Source organism: Hyperoodon ampullatus (assembly GCF_949752795.1).
Source record: "Hyperoodon ampullatus genome assembly, chromosome: 14".
Taxonomy (NCBI): domain Eukaryota; kingdom Metazoa; phylum Chordata; class Mammalia; order Artiodactyla; family Ziphiidae; genus Hyperoodon; species Hyperoodon ampullatus.
This window is the reverse complement of record NC_136927.1, coordinates 73,918,530-73,933,720: the sequence shown is the minus strand read 5'-3', so window position 1 is coordinate 73,933,720 and position 15,191 is coordinate 73,918,530. Positions and strand designations below refer to the sequence as shown.

General features: G+C 53.5%; 2 protein-coding genes across 4 annotated transcripts; one reads left to right on the top strand and one right to left on the bottom strand.

The window, feature by feature from the left end:
- Positions 1 to 4,670: 4,670 nt before the first annotated feature.
- Positions 4,671 to 6,530, top strand: TNNC2 (troponin C2, fast skeletal type). Its single transcript, XM_079718586.1, has 6 exons — positions 4,671 to 4,907; positions 5,241 to 5,292; positions 5,433 to 5,576; positions 5,666 to 5,780; positions 5,943 to 6,079; positions 6,352 to 6,530. Exons 2-6 carry the CDS (start codon positions 5,283 to 5,285, stop codon positions 6,381 to 6,383), a joined length of 438 nt encoding a protein of 145 aa, XP_079574712.1. The 5' UTR covers positions 4,671 to 4,907; positions 5,241 to 5,282; the 3' UTR covers positions 6,384 to 6,530.
- A 4,711-nt stretch (positions 6,531 to 11,241) lies between these two features.
- UBE2C (ubiquitin conjugating enzyme E2 C) lies at positions 11,242 to 14,643 on the bottom strand. Of its 3 annotated transcripts, none has more exons than XM_079718422.1 (6): positions 14,509 to 14,643; positions 13,918 to 13,945; positions 12,989 to 13,075; positions 12,328 to 12,532; positions 12,161 to 12,220; positions 11,242 to 11,706 (listed from the first exon to the last, which is right to left on the bottom strand). In XM_079718422.1, exons 1-6 carry the CDS (start codon positions 14,607 to 14,609, stop codon positions 11,648 to 11,650), a joined length of 540 nt encoding a protein of 179 aa, XP_079574548.1. In that variant the 5' UTR covers positions 14,610 to 14,643; the 3' UTR covers positions 11,242 to 11,647. The 3 variants fall into 3 exon arrangements, with proteins under 3 accessions (XP_079574548.1, XP_079574546.1, XP_079574547.1); XM_079718420.1 differs by lacking the exon at positions 14,509 to 14,643 and adding an exon at positions 14,410 to 14,452; XM_079718421.1 differs by lacking the exon at positions 13,918 to 13,945 and having other exon boundaries at positions 14,509 to 14,610.
- Between the last annotated feature and the right edge of the window lie 548 nt (positions 14,644 to 15,191).

Below are 15,191 nucleotides of genomic sequence, written 5' to 3'. Positions count from 1 at the left end.
CGCGGCAGTAGGAAACCGAGGCCAAGAGAAGCCGAGTGATCTGGGATGAAATCTGACCTCCGACCTCGAGTAGCCTAGGTTTTCTCATATGTAAAACAGGAACAATTAATACGAATTTAAGTACGAATTTTGCACAGAGGAGGGACTAAGAGGATAATAAGTTACACAATGATCATTGTTTCTACAGTGTTCACGAGCTTTTACAATCTCATTTGAACCTGCCTCACACATAGGACATAGGCAAACGGGGAAAACTGAGACCCAGAGAGGCTGAGTTACTTTCCCCAAGTCATACAGCTTGCCAGAGGTTTCTGAGTGTAAGGCCCTGCAGCCCAGGTCTCCTGAGTTCCACATCCTGTTCTTTTCGCACGCTGCAGGCCTGGTAATCTCAGCAAATCCCCTAGTGAGCTGTGTTTTTATTTTTTATCCAGAGGGCAGCAGTAGGTCAAGAATTTATTGTCCCTTCCCGTCAAAAGGCCTAGCTATCAGTCCCTAGCAGGGCAGATATTGCTAGTTATACAATCAAACAAGTAAAATCTCTGATGGTAGCTCCTCCCCTTTTTAAAGGGCACAGGAGAGAGGGGTGTGGGAATAGCTTTGAATGGAACACATACTGCCTGCCCTCCCTCTGTGCAGAAGGGGCAGGGCTCTCATTTCTTTTCTTTTTTTTTTTTTTTTTGCCGTACGCGGGCCTCTCACTGTTGTGGCCTCTCCCGCTGCAGAGCATAGGCTCCGGACGCTCAGGCTCAGCGGCCATGGCTCACGGGCCCAGCCGCTCCGCGGCATGTGGGATCCTCCCGGACCGGGGCACGAACCCGCGTCCCCTGCATCGGCAGGCGGACTCCCAACCACTGGGCCACCAGGGAAGCCCAGGGCTCTCATTTCTTGAAGTTCCACTGTATCCTCCAACCTGTTCTAGGCACTTTACAAGGGGTCACATCTCACCCTCACAACATCCTGGGGAGGAGGCTGTTAGTGGACAAGAATGGTCCATTTTCAAGATGAAGAAACTGAGGCAAATAGACTTTCACCAAATCCACAGCTAGGAAATAGGAGGGCTGTGATTTAAGGCCAAGTCTGTGTAATCTTAAAGCTTTAATGACTCTTCATTCAGCTTCCCAGCAGGGTGTTGGCGCAACAAAGACACACCTCATTTGTTCATTCATTCAGCACTCACCCATTCACCAAACATTGGGTGAATCTTAACCTGTACTTTGGCAAATGCCTCACAAGTCTGGGTGCAAAGCAGGTGTTCACAAAACCACGGGTTGTCAGAGCCATGAGGGTCTGGAGGAGGGTTGCTCCGAAATCTGGTCTAGCACCTCCATTTTACAGATGGGTAGTCTGAAGCTTAGTGAAGGAAAGTTACCCTGGGCCACACACACATGGCCAGAACTAGGAGATCTTTTGAGGTCTTGTATTCTCCACTACTCTTAGTCTCTGTATGGATCTCTCCCCACAGCCTCCCTGAGAGGTGGTCATCAAACTCCTGTTTGCATACATTCAGTAACAGGAGGCTCATTACCTTCTGAGGCTGCCCAGTCCCATTATTATTCAACCACCACTGTTAGAAAGGTCCTCCTTATATTGAACCAGATGTCATTCTGTTCACTTATTCTTCCAAAGATCATATTATTTTTTGAACACTTGCTAAGTGCCAAGTGCTGGGTGCTGGGGAACGCACTGGCAGGCAGGTAACAGTCTCTGGTCCGTGGAACTTAGAACAGGTCGTGATCCCATGGCATGTTCAGTGCTATGACTGAGGAAAATACTGGAGACCACCTTGGACTCCTTTGGCCTGGGTACAGGGGAGGAAGGATCCTGGAGGAAGTATTGTTAAAGCCGAGAAAGAGGATAGGGAAGTAGGCAGGTGAACAAGGGAAGATGGGAGTTTCTGGCAGAAAAAACCCAGCATGTGCAAGGGCCCAGGAACTTTAAAGGGTGGCGTTTGGAGCTTTATTTTAGTCTGAACAGAGAAGAGCGGCATGCAAGGTGGGAGAGGAAAGGGGATGAGAATGGAAGGGTGAGTGGGACCTTGCTTGGTCACACTGAGTTTGGACCTTATCTATTTCCCTGAATAAATGAAAGAACAAATTAATGAACAAAGGATTGCTGCAAGTTCCACACTCTCTGTTCCAAAGGGATTAAGTGGTTCCAATGTTTGTGTCCAAATTGGCATCCCCTGGGGAGCATGGCCCCTTGGGCCTGTGCCTGGCTGGGGGAGGCCTTATTTAGCCTGGCCTGGCTCCACTGAGATTTCCTTGGGAATATCTATGTATAGGGCAAGAGGGCAGCCCAGCTGCCACTGTCCATCTGACTTCCTTGGTGTCCAGCCCCCTTTCACTAGCCCCAGACCCTGTGTTTAGTCATCTCCGGGCTCTTTTTGTTGACTTAGCTACCGTCCATAAATGTTGTCTGTCCCCGGCAACACCCCGTGTGGACCCTGTACGTTCTCGGGGTGGGCTCGCCTCGGACTTGACTTGATCTGGCCACTCCTTCACTCTCCAGATGGCCAGCTGAGCTCCTCCAGACTTCTTCCTCAAGCTCTAGCAAGGGGCCAGCTGCCCCTGCACCTACTTAGAGAAACTTCCCCCGGTCCCCCTTCCCCCCCAAAAAAGTGAATCCCCCAAACCCTTTCCCTGGAGAAGGTAAGCTTGAGAGAAGAATCTTCTTTCACTGTTTCTTTCTCCTCCAAGTGCACACCCTGTTTCCTGGACCCCTCTATATGTTTCTCCTTCTAGACAGGTCCCCTGAGGACAGTCTGCCCCAACTTCCCCTCAGTCAGTATGAATAAGAATCCCCAACATGACTATAGACCTTTATGATTTACAAAGCTCCCGGTGAAAAGGGAATAATCATAGTTGCTACCTCACAGGATGAGTACTGGATGAGATCATGTGGTTAAAATGCTTAGCACAGTGTGTGGCAAGTCACAGAGGTTCAATAACTGTGGCTGTCACTTTCCCCTCCTCCTATCCCCTGCCCCTTACCCTGATTCAAAGACAAAACATTCCACTTGCCAAGCACTGACCCTATGTAGCTGGCACAAGCTTGGTGACATATACCCGGGCTCCCGTTTACCATGGTTTCTCTGTGAGGGAGGTTATGACTCTCCCCATCTCACAGACAAGGAAACTGAAGCTCAGAGTGGCATCGCCACCTGCCCACGTGTGCACAGCTTGTAGAGACAGGAATTGGATCTTGGGCTTTGGACGTCAAGGCTTGTGCTCTTGCATTCCACCATGCTGCCTCACTTTTCTCTATCCTAATCATCCTCACCCATCTTGGAGCAAGTATGCTTCTTGAGGGGGCGCTCACTAAGGCGGTGGAGCGGGGCGGGTTCTCCTCACAAGAATCTAGGACGTCAAGGCCTGCCACCTGCTCGGAGGCTTAAATTTCTCTGCAAGGGCCCTTGGCTAAATTAGGTAATGGGCTAGGACTCTGAGAGGGGGGTGCTCACTGACCCCAGGATCTGATTGGCCAGGGCATCCGGTCCTGGGGAGCAGGGAAGTGGGAGGAGAGGATTCCCCTACAAATCCTAGGGGCCACAGAGGGCCAGGGCATCTTTGGCTGGTGGAGTGCAGAGGAGGTGACCTGCAGCAGAGGAGTCCTGGTGACACGCAACCATGGTAAGGATAAGGGACTTCATCCTTTTACTTGCAGGAGCACTTCTGGGCATCTTTCAGGCCAGATCTGGGTGCTCTGTGGGGCAGTAACTTGGATGTTTGAAGATGGAATATGAAAGCTCCTGGAACCCTGGTGTCTGGGAGGAAGGTTGGGAAGAAGGCCTCGGACTTGTCTTAGAAGGGGAGAGTTGGGACGTTCCAGGGGTTGAGCCTCCAGGCTTGCTGGTTCCCTGAGACCTTCTGAGGCTTCTAGCCATGTCGGTCAGAGAACCGTGAGTGGGTCTTAGCTTGTCACCCTGATGGTGGAGAGGGAGTCACCCAGCAAGCCAGTGAGCAGTGGGGGTGGGCTGGAAGCCTTGCCAAACCCTCTTCCTGCCAGTGAGAGAAGGAAACCTCCTCTGGAAGATGGGAAGCCTGCAGGGCCTCAGACCAGTTCAGGGGCAGGAGCCCAAGAGCTCCAAGGGGATGAGAAGGGGCCGAAGATGACAGAGCAGAGTTAGAGAGATGTCAGCCTCCCAGAGAGGGGTTATGATTTGAGGCTGTCCTTTTCCTCTGAGATCGCCCTCCCCACTTCACTTCAAGGAGTAACTAGACCCTGGATGACAGCTGCTGTTGCCCAGTTCCTGACTAAAAATAACCTGCCCTTTTGGCACAGGCAAGGAGGAGGGGAGGGGGAGGGGAGGAAGAGGGTGACAAGGAGGACAGCCAGCAGCCAGCCAGCTGAAGAGCTCCTTGGACGCCTCAGCCCTTCTTCGCTGCCAGCCTCAGTCCCAAGTCCCCTCGCTAGCTGGCTGGGCTTGGACGTGATGGAAGCTCCTTCGAGCCATCTTACCATCACCTGCACAAGGCCCACATCATGCTCCGCCCAGCAGGAGTGGCATTTACTCCAATGACTGAATCGTCGCAAGGAAGCTTACAATCTCTGTCTCTGAAAGTTCTTGGAGGGAGGGATGATGTGTCTGACTTCTTGGGGGTCCCAGTGCCCGGTCTATGGCCTGACACTTGGTCGGTGCTCAGTAACTTTGCCTTGCATTATCATTTATTTGACAACAAACATTTATTGAGCACCTGTTAAAGTACCAGGCATTGCGAGGAGGCAGGGAAAACTGGAAAATGATGTTGGACTCGTTCTGGCACTTTACAAAGCCTTCTCACACCCCTGATTTCAGCTCATCCCTGAAAAACTGCTAAGAAGAGATGAGGGGATGGGGGTGCATTTAGTGACTTGCCCAAGATTACTGGTGGGTTCCTGAATTGACCTCTGATTGACAAGCAAGAAGGGTATAATCCTTAGTTCTTTCCTTCTTCTTTTTGGCTGAGCTGCACAGCTTGTGGGATCTTAGTTCCCCAACCAGGGATTGAACCCAGGCCTTCGGCAGTGAAAGCACAGAGTCCTATCCACTGGACCGCGAGGGAATTCCCCTCGCTAGTTCTTCAAAAGCGGGGTTGGGTGCTGTGGGAGCACGCGGTGGTGGTGGGGGGGCAAGTTTGGAGCTCTTTCTCCGGAGGACTAAGGGGCACTTACAGAAACGGGGGTGCAGAAGAATGGGGTTAAGTCAGGAATGCGCTCCAGGGCTTCCCCTTCTGCTCTTTGATGGTCTGTGTTTCCTGCAGACGGACCAGCAGGCTGAGGCCCGGTCCTACCTCAGCGAGGAGATGATCGCTGGTGAGTGGGGGTGGGGGGGCAGTCCGTTGGGTGGCTGTGTGCTGGGCAATGATTGGTGTCTAGGCAGGCAGGGAGGGTGGACGTGAGGCTGACGGTCCAGCCAGGCTCACCTTAGCCCTCGGCTCTCCTTGCCCTGGCAGAGTTCAAGGCCGCCTTCGACATGTTTGACGCCGATGGTGGCGGGGACATCAGCGTCAAGGAGTTGGGCACGGTGATGAGGATGCTGGGCCAGACACCCACCAAAGAGGAGCTGGACGCCATCATCGAGGAGGTGGATGAGGACGGTGAGCGGGTGGCCCTCCGAGGGATGGGATGGTGGTGGAGAGGAGCTGGCAGCCAGGGCTCAGGCTCCCTCACCACCTGCTTCCCTCAGGCAGCGGCACCATCGACTTCGAGGAGTTCTTGGTCATGATGGTGCGCCAGATGAAAGAGGACGCCAAGGGGAAGAGTGAGGAGGAGCTGGCTGAGTGTTTCCGCATCTTTGACAGGTGCATTGGGGGCCTGGGAGCCGAGCGAGGCGCAGAGCCGGCGGAGTCTGGCCAGCAGGGCACGAAGGTTCTCGGGGTGGGGATGTAGGAGGGGGCGTCCGGCGTGGCCCGGGCAGGTCGCCCCTGCCCGTCCTGAACTCCGCCCTGGCCCTCCGCCTGAAGGAACGCAGACGGCTACATCGATGCTGAGGAACTGGCTGAGATTTTCCGGGCCTCCGGGGAGCACGTGACGGACGAGGAGCTCGAATCCCTGATGAAGGACGGGGACAAGAACAACGACGGCCGCATTGACTTCGACGGTGAGGGTCTGGGGAGCGCGAGGAGCGGAAGAGCGAACCAGGCTGGAGAGCCCGGAGCGTGGCGCCCACGCGGGAGTCCCTAGCCTTGAAGGCGGGGCGGGGCGGGGCGAAGCTCCTCCCCACTCCCTGCGGGCGGGTAGGGGGGACCTCCGGGAGGTTTTGTGCAATTTATCTACAAAAGACAAGGCACGCCCTCTGCGAGGCCGGAGACTGGCCAGACCTCGCTCGCCCCTAGGGGACCCCTGACCGCCTCTCCATCTCCTTCCCCGCAGAGTTCCTGAAGATGATGGAGGGCGTGCAGTAAGAAGTCGGCCCTCCCCTCCGCGGAGACCGCGCGTCCTTAGGGCGTGGGGACGTCATCGCCGCCCGGTCCCACTCCCGGCCCCGGGAGGGAGGCGCGGCCCCTTCTGGGAATGTGTCTAGAAGGAATAAAAGGAAACATTGCAAAGCGCGTGGCCTGAGTGAGGGGAGGACCGGGATGGATCGGGTGTCGGGGGCCGCCTGGCTGGGCCACTGTCCAGGGCGCCACCCCGGTTGGAGCCACCCGAGCGTCCTCGGGTCCGAACGCAGCGGGACGCGGAAGGCCGCCGGGTCGCGGGAGCCCGAGGTGGCGCTCGATGCCCTCGAAAGTTTAGCGACGGTCTATCTGCAGCTGGCGCTAGGCGTGGCAACTTGGCCGAGGGGCTGGGTGGCTCCTGGCGCTTCCAGGGTCCCCACTGCTTCTAGAATCAAATCCTAATTCTTCCCCCTCCTTCCCACAGTTACCCCTTCCCTCGAGAGGTTCCAGTCTCACTGGGCAATCGATCCTTCTTGCTGTGGAAGTGGGGTGCACTTTTAAGCCCTCCAACCTTTGCTCATGCTGTTCTCTCTCCTTGGAATGCCCTTCTTCCTCTTAAAGTCTTGGCAAATCCTTCAACACAGCTCAAATGCCATCTCCAAGATACAAAGACGCAGCTCAGATACCATCTTGTCCTCCCTTGATCCCTGCCCTGACTGGCTGCACTCTGGCGCCCACACCTCTTTTGTAAACAACTCAATTACAGCCAGCGTTGGGTCAAAGCTAATTAAGGGCAGTGGTAGTTTGGCTTTCCTCACGCTCAGTTTGAATCCTCACTGGCCGGTGACAAACCACTCTCTGCTTCCTTTCCGAATCTGTAAAACGGCGACAGTGATAGTACTTACCTCACAGGGCTGTGAGAATAAATTAATGTGTGCAAAGTGCTTAGAACAGAGCCTGGCACGGAGTCAGCATATAATACATGCTATTAGTAATATCATTATCATCTTGAAACATTGAACTCTTAGTCATTGTTGCAGCCCTCCCTCTCCAACTCCCTGTTCTCTTCTCCCCTTTCTGGCTTATTCACGTTTCCTGGATTGTATTTCCAGCCAGGAGCATTGCTCGCGTGTAGTAATCATCCCTATGAGTGCCTACTGTGTGCTGTGCAGGTGTTGTCTCATTTATCCTCACAACCCCAGGGGCAGATGCCCTTATTTCCATTTTACGGTTGAGGAAACTCAGGCAGAGTGGGGTGAATTACCCAGACAAGTAGATAACAACCTAGATGATATGGCTGTGTGGTGGAAACAGGAGCAAGACCATCTACCTGTTGACAATTCTACCAGGGCGTCCTGAGTGCTTCAAACTGGCCCTGCCTTAAACTAGTAAATCTCCCTCCTCCATCTCGTTCTCCTGTGTTGCCCACCTCAGGGTTGAGACCCAAGTCACAAATTCTGAAGCTCATTTTTCACCTCTAATTTACTTACTATGCCCTGCTACTTTGTCTCCTTACCACTTCATCCCTCCTCTCCAAGCCCACTCAGCATCATAACTTAGGCCATTATCATTGCCATTCACTCTCTAGACAGATGGCAGCCAGAAGGATCTTTCCAAAACCAAATCTGACCACGTCACTGCCCTGCTCAAGGCTTCATTAACTGCTGGTTACCTCCCTCGCAGCCCAATCTCCTTCTCCAGAGAGAGCCCTCCTTGACCCTCCTCATCTTCATTAGGCGCCCCACCTCTGAGCTTTCACAGCAACATGTGAGCCTAGCACCCAGCTCCCCCCCACCCAACCCCATGCCGCGCAGCTTGCGGGATCTCAGTTCCCGGACCAGGAATTGAACCCGGGCCTTGGGCAGTGAAAGCCGAGAATCCTAACCACTAGATTGCCAGGGAATTCCCACACCCAGCTTTTATTGAGTGCTTACTATGTGCCAGACACTGTTCTACGGTTCTTCATCTATCCTGTGAGGTAGCTACTAATATTTCCATTTTACAGAGAGGTTGAATATAAGTGCCCAAGTGTATACGAGTAACATAGGGGTGGATCAGGAATTCTAACACAGCTCTTCTACCTTAACCACCACTTATTCTACACCATTGACATGCCTATCTACTCCCTAAACGTCACCCTCCCTGAGGACAGGACTGTGTCCTCTCCCTGCCTCATCCCCAGCCCCCAACATAGGGCCTTTACCTTGTGGGCACTCAACTCAACCACTGTACTGAATGAATGCGAATAATGATCATCACACCTTCTAATACTGACTGCACTGGTGTTAGAAACCTAAGTCAAATTGACTTACACCAAAAAGGGATTTGTTGGTTCATGACACCGGGATGCCAACACATGAACAGGAAGCCAGAGTTTCAATGTCTTCTCTCAGCTATTTGTCTCTGCTTGGCTTTCTTTTATCTTCAGCCGTCTCCACCAGCAGCCCAGACTGACTCCCTCCTCTTTTAGCAATCCTAGTAGTAAAATAATTTTACTTTCTCGCAGGGATTAATTCCAGGAAACACCCTGATTGGTTCCGAACGACAGTGTAGAGAGTTGGGTCTCTGTGACTGACACAGGTAGGTCATGTGACCATCTGGGGGAGTCAGACACCATGGTCCGGGAAACCACATAGAGAGGCTTCCTAAGGAAGGCAAAGATACATCCACTTTGGCCAGCATTTATTAAGAACCAAGTGTCAGGTTCTGAGCTCTGCTCATCTCAGACATCCTCCAGCCTGGTGTTTGTCTTCTTTTTTTTTTTTTTTTTTTTTTTTTTTTATGCCAGTGCATTTTAATTTTTATTTTATTTATTTTATTTTATTTGTTTGCGGTATGCGGGTCTCTCACCGTTGTGGCCTCTTCCATTGCGGAGCACAGGCTCCGGACGCGCAGGCTCAGCGGCCATGGCTCACAGGCCCAGCCTCTCCGCGGCATGTGGGATCTTCCCGGACCGGGGCACGAACCCGTGTCCCCTGCATCGGCAGGCGGACTCTCAACCACTGCGCCACCAAGGAAGCCCTTCTTTTTTTTTTTTTTTTGGCCTTGTGGCAAGGCATGGGGGATCTTAGTTCCCCGACCAGGAATCGAACACTCACCCCTTGCAGTGGAAGTGAGGAGTCTTAACCACTGGACTGCCAGGGAAGTCCCATCCTCGTGATTTTCAATTTGAGAGAGCATCAGAGAATCACCTGGAGAGCTTACTGGGGCCAAGAATTTACATTTCTAACCAGTTCCAGGTTAAAAGTGGAAGGACCACACCTCAAGAACACTGCTCTATACCTTTAACTAGAGCACAGCAATGACACCACCTGGGAGCTGATTAGAAATGCAGAGCCTCAGGCCCCACCCAGACCAACTGAATCAAAATTTGTATTTGAATAAGATCCCAGACAGATTTATTTTTTTAATTTATGTTTGGCTGCCTTGGGTCTTCCTTGCTGCGTGCGGGCTTTCTCTAGTTGCAGCGAGCGGGGGCTACTCTTTGTTGCGGTGCGAGTGCTTCTCATTGTGGTGGCTTCTCCTGATGCGGAGCACAGGTTCTAGGCACATGGGCTTCAGTAGTTGTGGCACGCGGGCTCAATAGTTGTGGCTCTCAGGCTCTAGAGCGCAGGCTCGGTAGTTGTGGTGCACGGGCTTAGTTGCTCTGCGACATGTGGGATCTTCCTGGACCAGGGCTCGAACCCGTGTCCCCTGCATTGGTAGGCGGATTCTTAACCACTGTGTCACCCAGGAAGTCCCTGCCCAGGCAGATTCACATGCACAGTAGATTGAGCAACACTGGTCCAAGCCCCAAGGAGGGAGCCAACAGCACAGTCTGAGATGAAGGAACTGATTAGAGGACATCCAAGTTCTAGTCCCAGACCTGACAACTCCAACCCAATTCCACATGTGGCTGCTTGCTGGGGGCACAGGGGTCCGGGCTAGCTGGAGTAGGAGGAAAGTGTGGGTGAGAACCTTCCTGATGACCTCCTTGCTGTCTTCTCCCCCTCCCCCCAGGCCTGCACAACCAGCTGCAGGCAGAGCTGACCAGGTTGGGCGAGTAGCCAACACTCAGGCCTTGTTGGAGCGCACCTGGGTGTGTCACCTAGATCTTCCTGCAGGACCTGGGCTGGGCCCAGCACCTCAGCCTACCTGGACCCAGCTGGTTGGCACAGGGGTTTCCTCCCAGGGGCCCAAAGGCCTGTGGCAGGCCAGTGGAAAGATGGCCCAAGGGGCCGGGGGCTGGCTGGGTCAGTGGTGCAGCAGACAGAGGAACTGCTGGTGGAGATGAAGCAGGAGGTGAACGTGTGCCTGTGGAGCATGGAGCCATCTATGGGAGACCTGGGGCAAGGGGTGAGTTTTGACCTCAGTCCAGAAGGCTTCCCCTGGCTGTCTCTGCAGTCCCTGGGCCTGCTGTAGGATCACCTGAATGTCCTCTTGCTCCTTTTTCAGGGTCAAACATCTACAGTCAGAAAGTAGGTGGCTGATACCCCCCTCCAACACACACACACACACACACACACACACACACACACACACACACACACACACACACACTCTCTCTCTCACTCTCTCTCTCTCCAGTTCTAGCTGTTTCAGCCTAATGTCTGGTTCAGCCTCATCTGCAACACACCTGGGACAACTCCTGTATTTGCTAACATTCTTGGTGCATGTCACCACACCACAGAAATTGGCATTTTGTTATTGTTTTTTATTTTTTAAATTAATTTTCATCTATCTATCTATCTATCCGTCTATCTATCTATATTTTTGGCTGCACTGCACGGCTTATGGGATCTCAGTTCCCCGACCAGGGATTGAACCTGGGCCATGGAAGTGAAAGCGCTGAATCCTACCCACTAGACCGCCAGGGAACGCCCAGAAATCGGCATTTTGTGACACCCATTCTATAGATGAGGAAACTGATGCAGAGCCATAAAACAACTAAAGTCGCAACGGAGCAAATCCTGTCACCCCACTGCGCAGCCCTACAGCCTATCCGCTGCTCCTACTCCCTGGGTGGAGGGGCAGGGCAGGAACCCAGATGCTACACCTGACCTCTGCCGACCCTGCGCACTTCCAACCCTAGGGGAACTACAAGACAGCTACTTGTTAAAAAACCCCAAAATGTATTTATTTAATATACTCATCACAAGGGCTTAACCAGACACTTAATTTAAAAAACAGAAACAAAACAAAAATGACACCACAGATAAGATACAGGGTCCTGTACAGAAATCGAGGAAAGGACAGACCATCTAAGGGAAAAAATATAAAAAGACAACAGAAGGAGAGCTGCACATCCTGGGTCAGGGCTCTTGGCTGGAGACCTGCTTTGAGTACGTTTCTTGCAGGTACTTCTTAAAGGCTGGAAGAGAACAGGCAGGTCTCAGTGAGTGATGAGCACAGGGGTTAAGGTGGATAAGAGGGCAGCAAGGATATAAATGTGGGAGGAGTTTGGGGAGGGGCTTCCCAGCACAACAGATTGACCCTCTGCTGCCCACCCAGCCAGGACTCCTGGACGGACTCTGTTTCCAGGGAGGCCGGGGAGGGGACTAGGGGCCCTTAGCGAGCAAGTCATTTGCACAAAGCTTTGCCTTCTACTTAAAAAGCCTCCCCAACCTACATTAATGTGGAAAGGGTTGGTTCTTCCTGATTCTATAGCAAACAGGCAAACCAGAAACACCAAGGCAGAGGTGGAACTGGGTTACCTGCCCCCCAAGGACATACTCCCAAGTCACTGGAATCCTTCTGTTGTTTGAGGGAGGCTTTGAAGGTTGGGGAGGGATGGCCTGGTGCCCTGAGAAGGACAAAGGACTCACCTGTGGGGTTTTTCCAGAGCTCAGCGGCATGTGTGTTCAAAGGGCTATCGATGTTGGGTTCTGCAGGTGGAGAGAAAGAGGACGGTCAGGTGCGGGTAGAAGAGGCCGCCTGGGGGAGTTCTGACAGGTTCCCAGGTTGCAGGGGAGGGGCCGGACTCGGCAGTCACCTCCGAGCAGGCTCTGGATGGAGAGCAGGATGGTCCTGACGTCGTACAGGGCGGACCACTTGTCTTTCAGGATGTCCAGGCAGATGTTACCCTGGGTGTCCACGTTGGGGTGGTAGCAGGGCGTGAGGAACTTTACCGTGGGTGCATTGTAAGGGTAGCCACTGGGGAACTCCAGGGACAGTTTATACCTCAGGTCTTCATATACCTGGAGAAAGAGATTCAGGGAGTAACCCTTCCACCCTGAGCCTCAGTTCCCAGCCCAAGCCCCACATAAGGGACTTGCCAGGACCCCTGAGTTTGTCTGGGACTTGACAGAAGAGAAAGCATTAAACTGGTCTGGTACTTTCTCTCATATCTGGTCACTGGGGTCATCAGTGATCCTTTGGTCTAAGGCCCACTGGCCTTAAGTCCTCAATTGTCCTTCATTCTTTTCCTTGCTGTCTGGCCCCCTGTCAGCATCTAAGATGGAGAGCCCTGCCTTAAACACAGCCTCTTACTATAGAGAGGGAGATCAGGGCCACAGGCTCAGGGCACGAGAGCAGGCACAGGGGAGTGTCCCGTCAGCCAAAAGACTTGAAGCAGACCCGGCACTTGGATTTCACCTCCCACCTCTCCCCAGACTCAGCTAAGTCACACTCACCTACCCCAACCCTATACTTACTGTGCCAGCGGCTCCATGGATGGTCCCCACCCATTTGAAAAGGTTGTCTGATTCAGGGAAGGCAGAAATTCCTTTATCACCAGACATCTGGGGAGGAAACACAACACGTGCTGGGCTGAAGCGTACGCTCCTGGGGGGCCAGTGGGTGAACCCTTTCTCCTTAACCTCATCACATTTTGATCCAAAATAAAGCAACCAGGCCAAATGGATAGGCTTTCCTGAGGAAATGGCTATATCCTCGGGGCTCAGCATGCCTCTCCGGGGAGTACTGGGATGATGGAGGTTCATTGTCAAGCTAAGAAGGGAGGGGTTGTGCAGGGAAGCAGGAGGCAGCTCTGTAACCACAATGCTGGCTGCTGGGAATTCAACTCAACATGCTACTGAGTGCTGGTTACATACGAAGCCCAGAGACTATTCACGGACTGGGAACATAAACAATATGGTCACTGAAGGATTTGACTTGAATATCCAGGGTTAACGTAGAGACTATTCACGGACTGCGAACATAAACAATATGGTCATTGAAGGATTTGACTTGAATATCCAGGGTTAACGTAGAAGAGATCGTCCAGGAAGGAAGCATTCTGAGGTACGACAGGATTAGAAATATTAAGAAGGATGGAGAGCTGGGTGTGGATAAACCTTAGGGCAGGGAAGTAGGACCAGGCAGGGCAGGGGGAGGGCCTTGTATGAGAGCTGTATTTCAGGGATAACTTTATTGTGGGAAGATGGGACTGGGAGTAGAGACTCTCCGGAGAAAAGGTGTGTAGGTGAGGTGGATTAGCTTCTTCCCAGAAGAGAACAAGCTGGACTCATCTTTTTACCCCCATGTCTATCGCAGAGCCTGATGTAGGAGAGGAGGCTACTGATAAGTGACTGGGAGGTGGGAGGGCGGCAACTGGTTGGGGCTCTGGGCATCAGTCACTCACCATGAGCGTCATCAGCTCCTGCTGTAGCCTGCAAAAAGAGCACTCGGGGTCACCTGGGAGTCTGGATGGGTCAGGGCTCCAGGTGGTACATCTCCTCCCACCCCAATCTTTCTGGAGCAGCTCTCACGGAGGCCTCCCTCTACCCTGAAGTCGGACTCAGCTGGGGGCACAGTCACCCCCAGTTCCACAAGAGGGTCGTAGTGAGTCCTCCTCACCCTCCCTAATTCCAGGCTCCCACAGGACGGCTCTGGCTTATTCTTAACCTCGTCTGCTTCTCTGGCGTCTCTCTCCGTGCCGGATCTCAATTTCTCCCCTCCTTCCTTCCCCCTCCCCCGCCGTCCTCCAGCCAAGACACCGAAGGTCCCCGGAGCATCTTCATCTTGGTTCACCGACGGAGGACCTGGCAGCGGCCATACCCCTTCCGTCCTCCTTCGGGAGGGTCTCTAAGAGCAGTCGAGCTCCTGGCATGTCCCTCTACCTCCCATATCTCACCCGTTCCAGGAGGAGATGGGGGTCCCGGAAGTCTTCGCTCTCGGCACCGAAGGCCCAGGCAGTGCCAGGCCTGGCGATTGTTACCTCCGCACCACTCACCTCTTGCCCACGGGGCCCCGGGCGGCGCCCCCGCTGGGCTCGGCTCCTTTACGGGCGGCAGCAACGCTGGCGGCAGCTGGGTCGCGGTTCTGGGAAGCCATCCGGGTGGCGCTGAGAAGGGAGACAGGAACTCAGACTACACTGAGACCGTGGCTGCAACTGCGGGTTCCCGGGCCCTTCCGCCTGCGTTTGAATTGTAACCCTCCGGCAGCGCTGGCCTATCAGCGGCTCGCTTGGGTTTGATCCAGCCAATGGGGCGCGCCAGAACACTCTGTCACCGGGCAACTGCTAGAACCACCCACCAGCGTACCACTATTGGGCGGCGGGATGCTGCTTCTGATGGGCGATTGGCAGGAGAGGCTGTCATTAATTAGCGAAGCTGTAGCGGATTGGCCGCCTTTGGAAAACTCCGACCATTAAAGGGCTTAGAAAAAGTCCACGTGGGATGAATCCTTTTAGGTCAAACGCCTGGCTACTGTCGGGAACACCCGGCACGACCGGCCAGGATCCCTTACTCCCAGGGGAAGGGAGGGTCTCCAGTCTTGGGGCCTTGGTACTCTTCCCTCAAACCGGAAACCCCAGCTCCTCCACCTGTTATTATGTCCTGGGCACTTTGGTTAGGGCTTTAAGAGCCTGAACATTCAGGCGAGAGGAAAAACTAGAGCCTGATAGCCAGGGCCAGG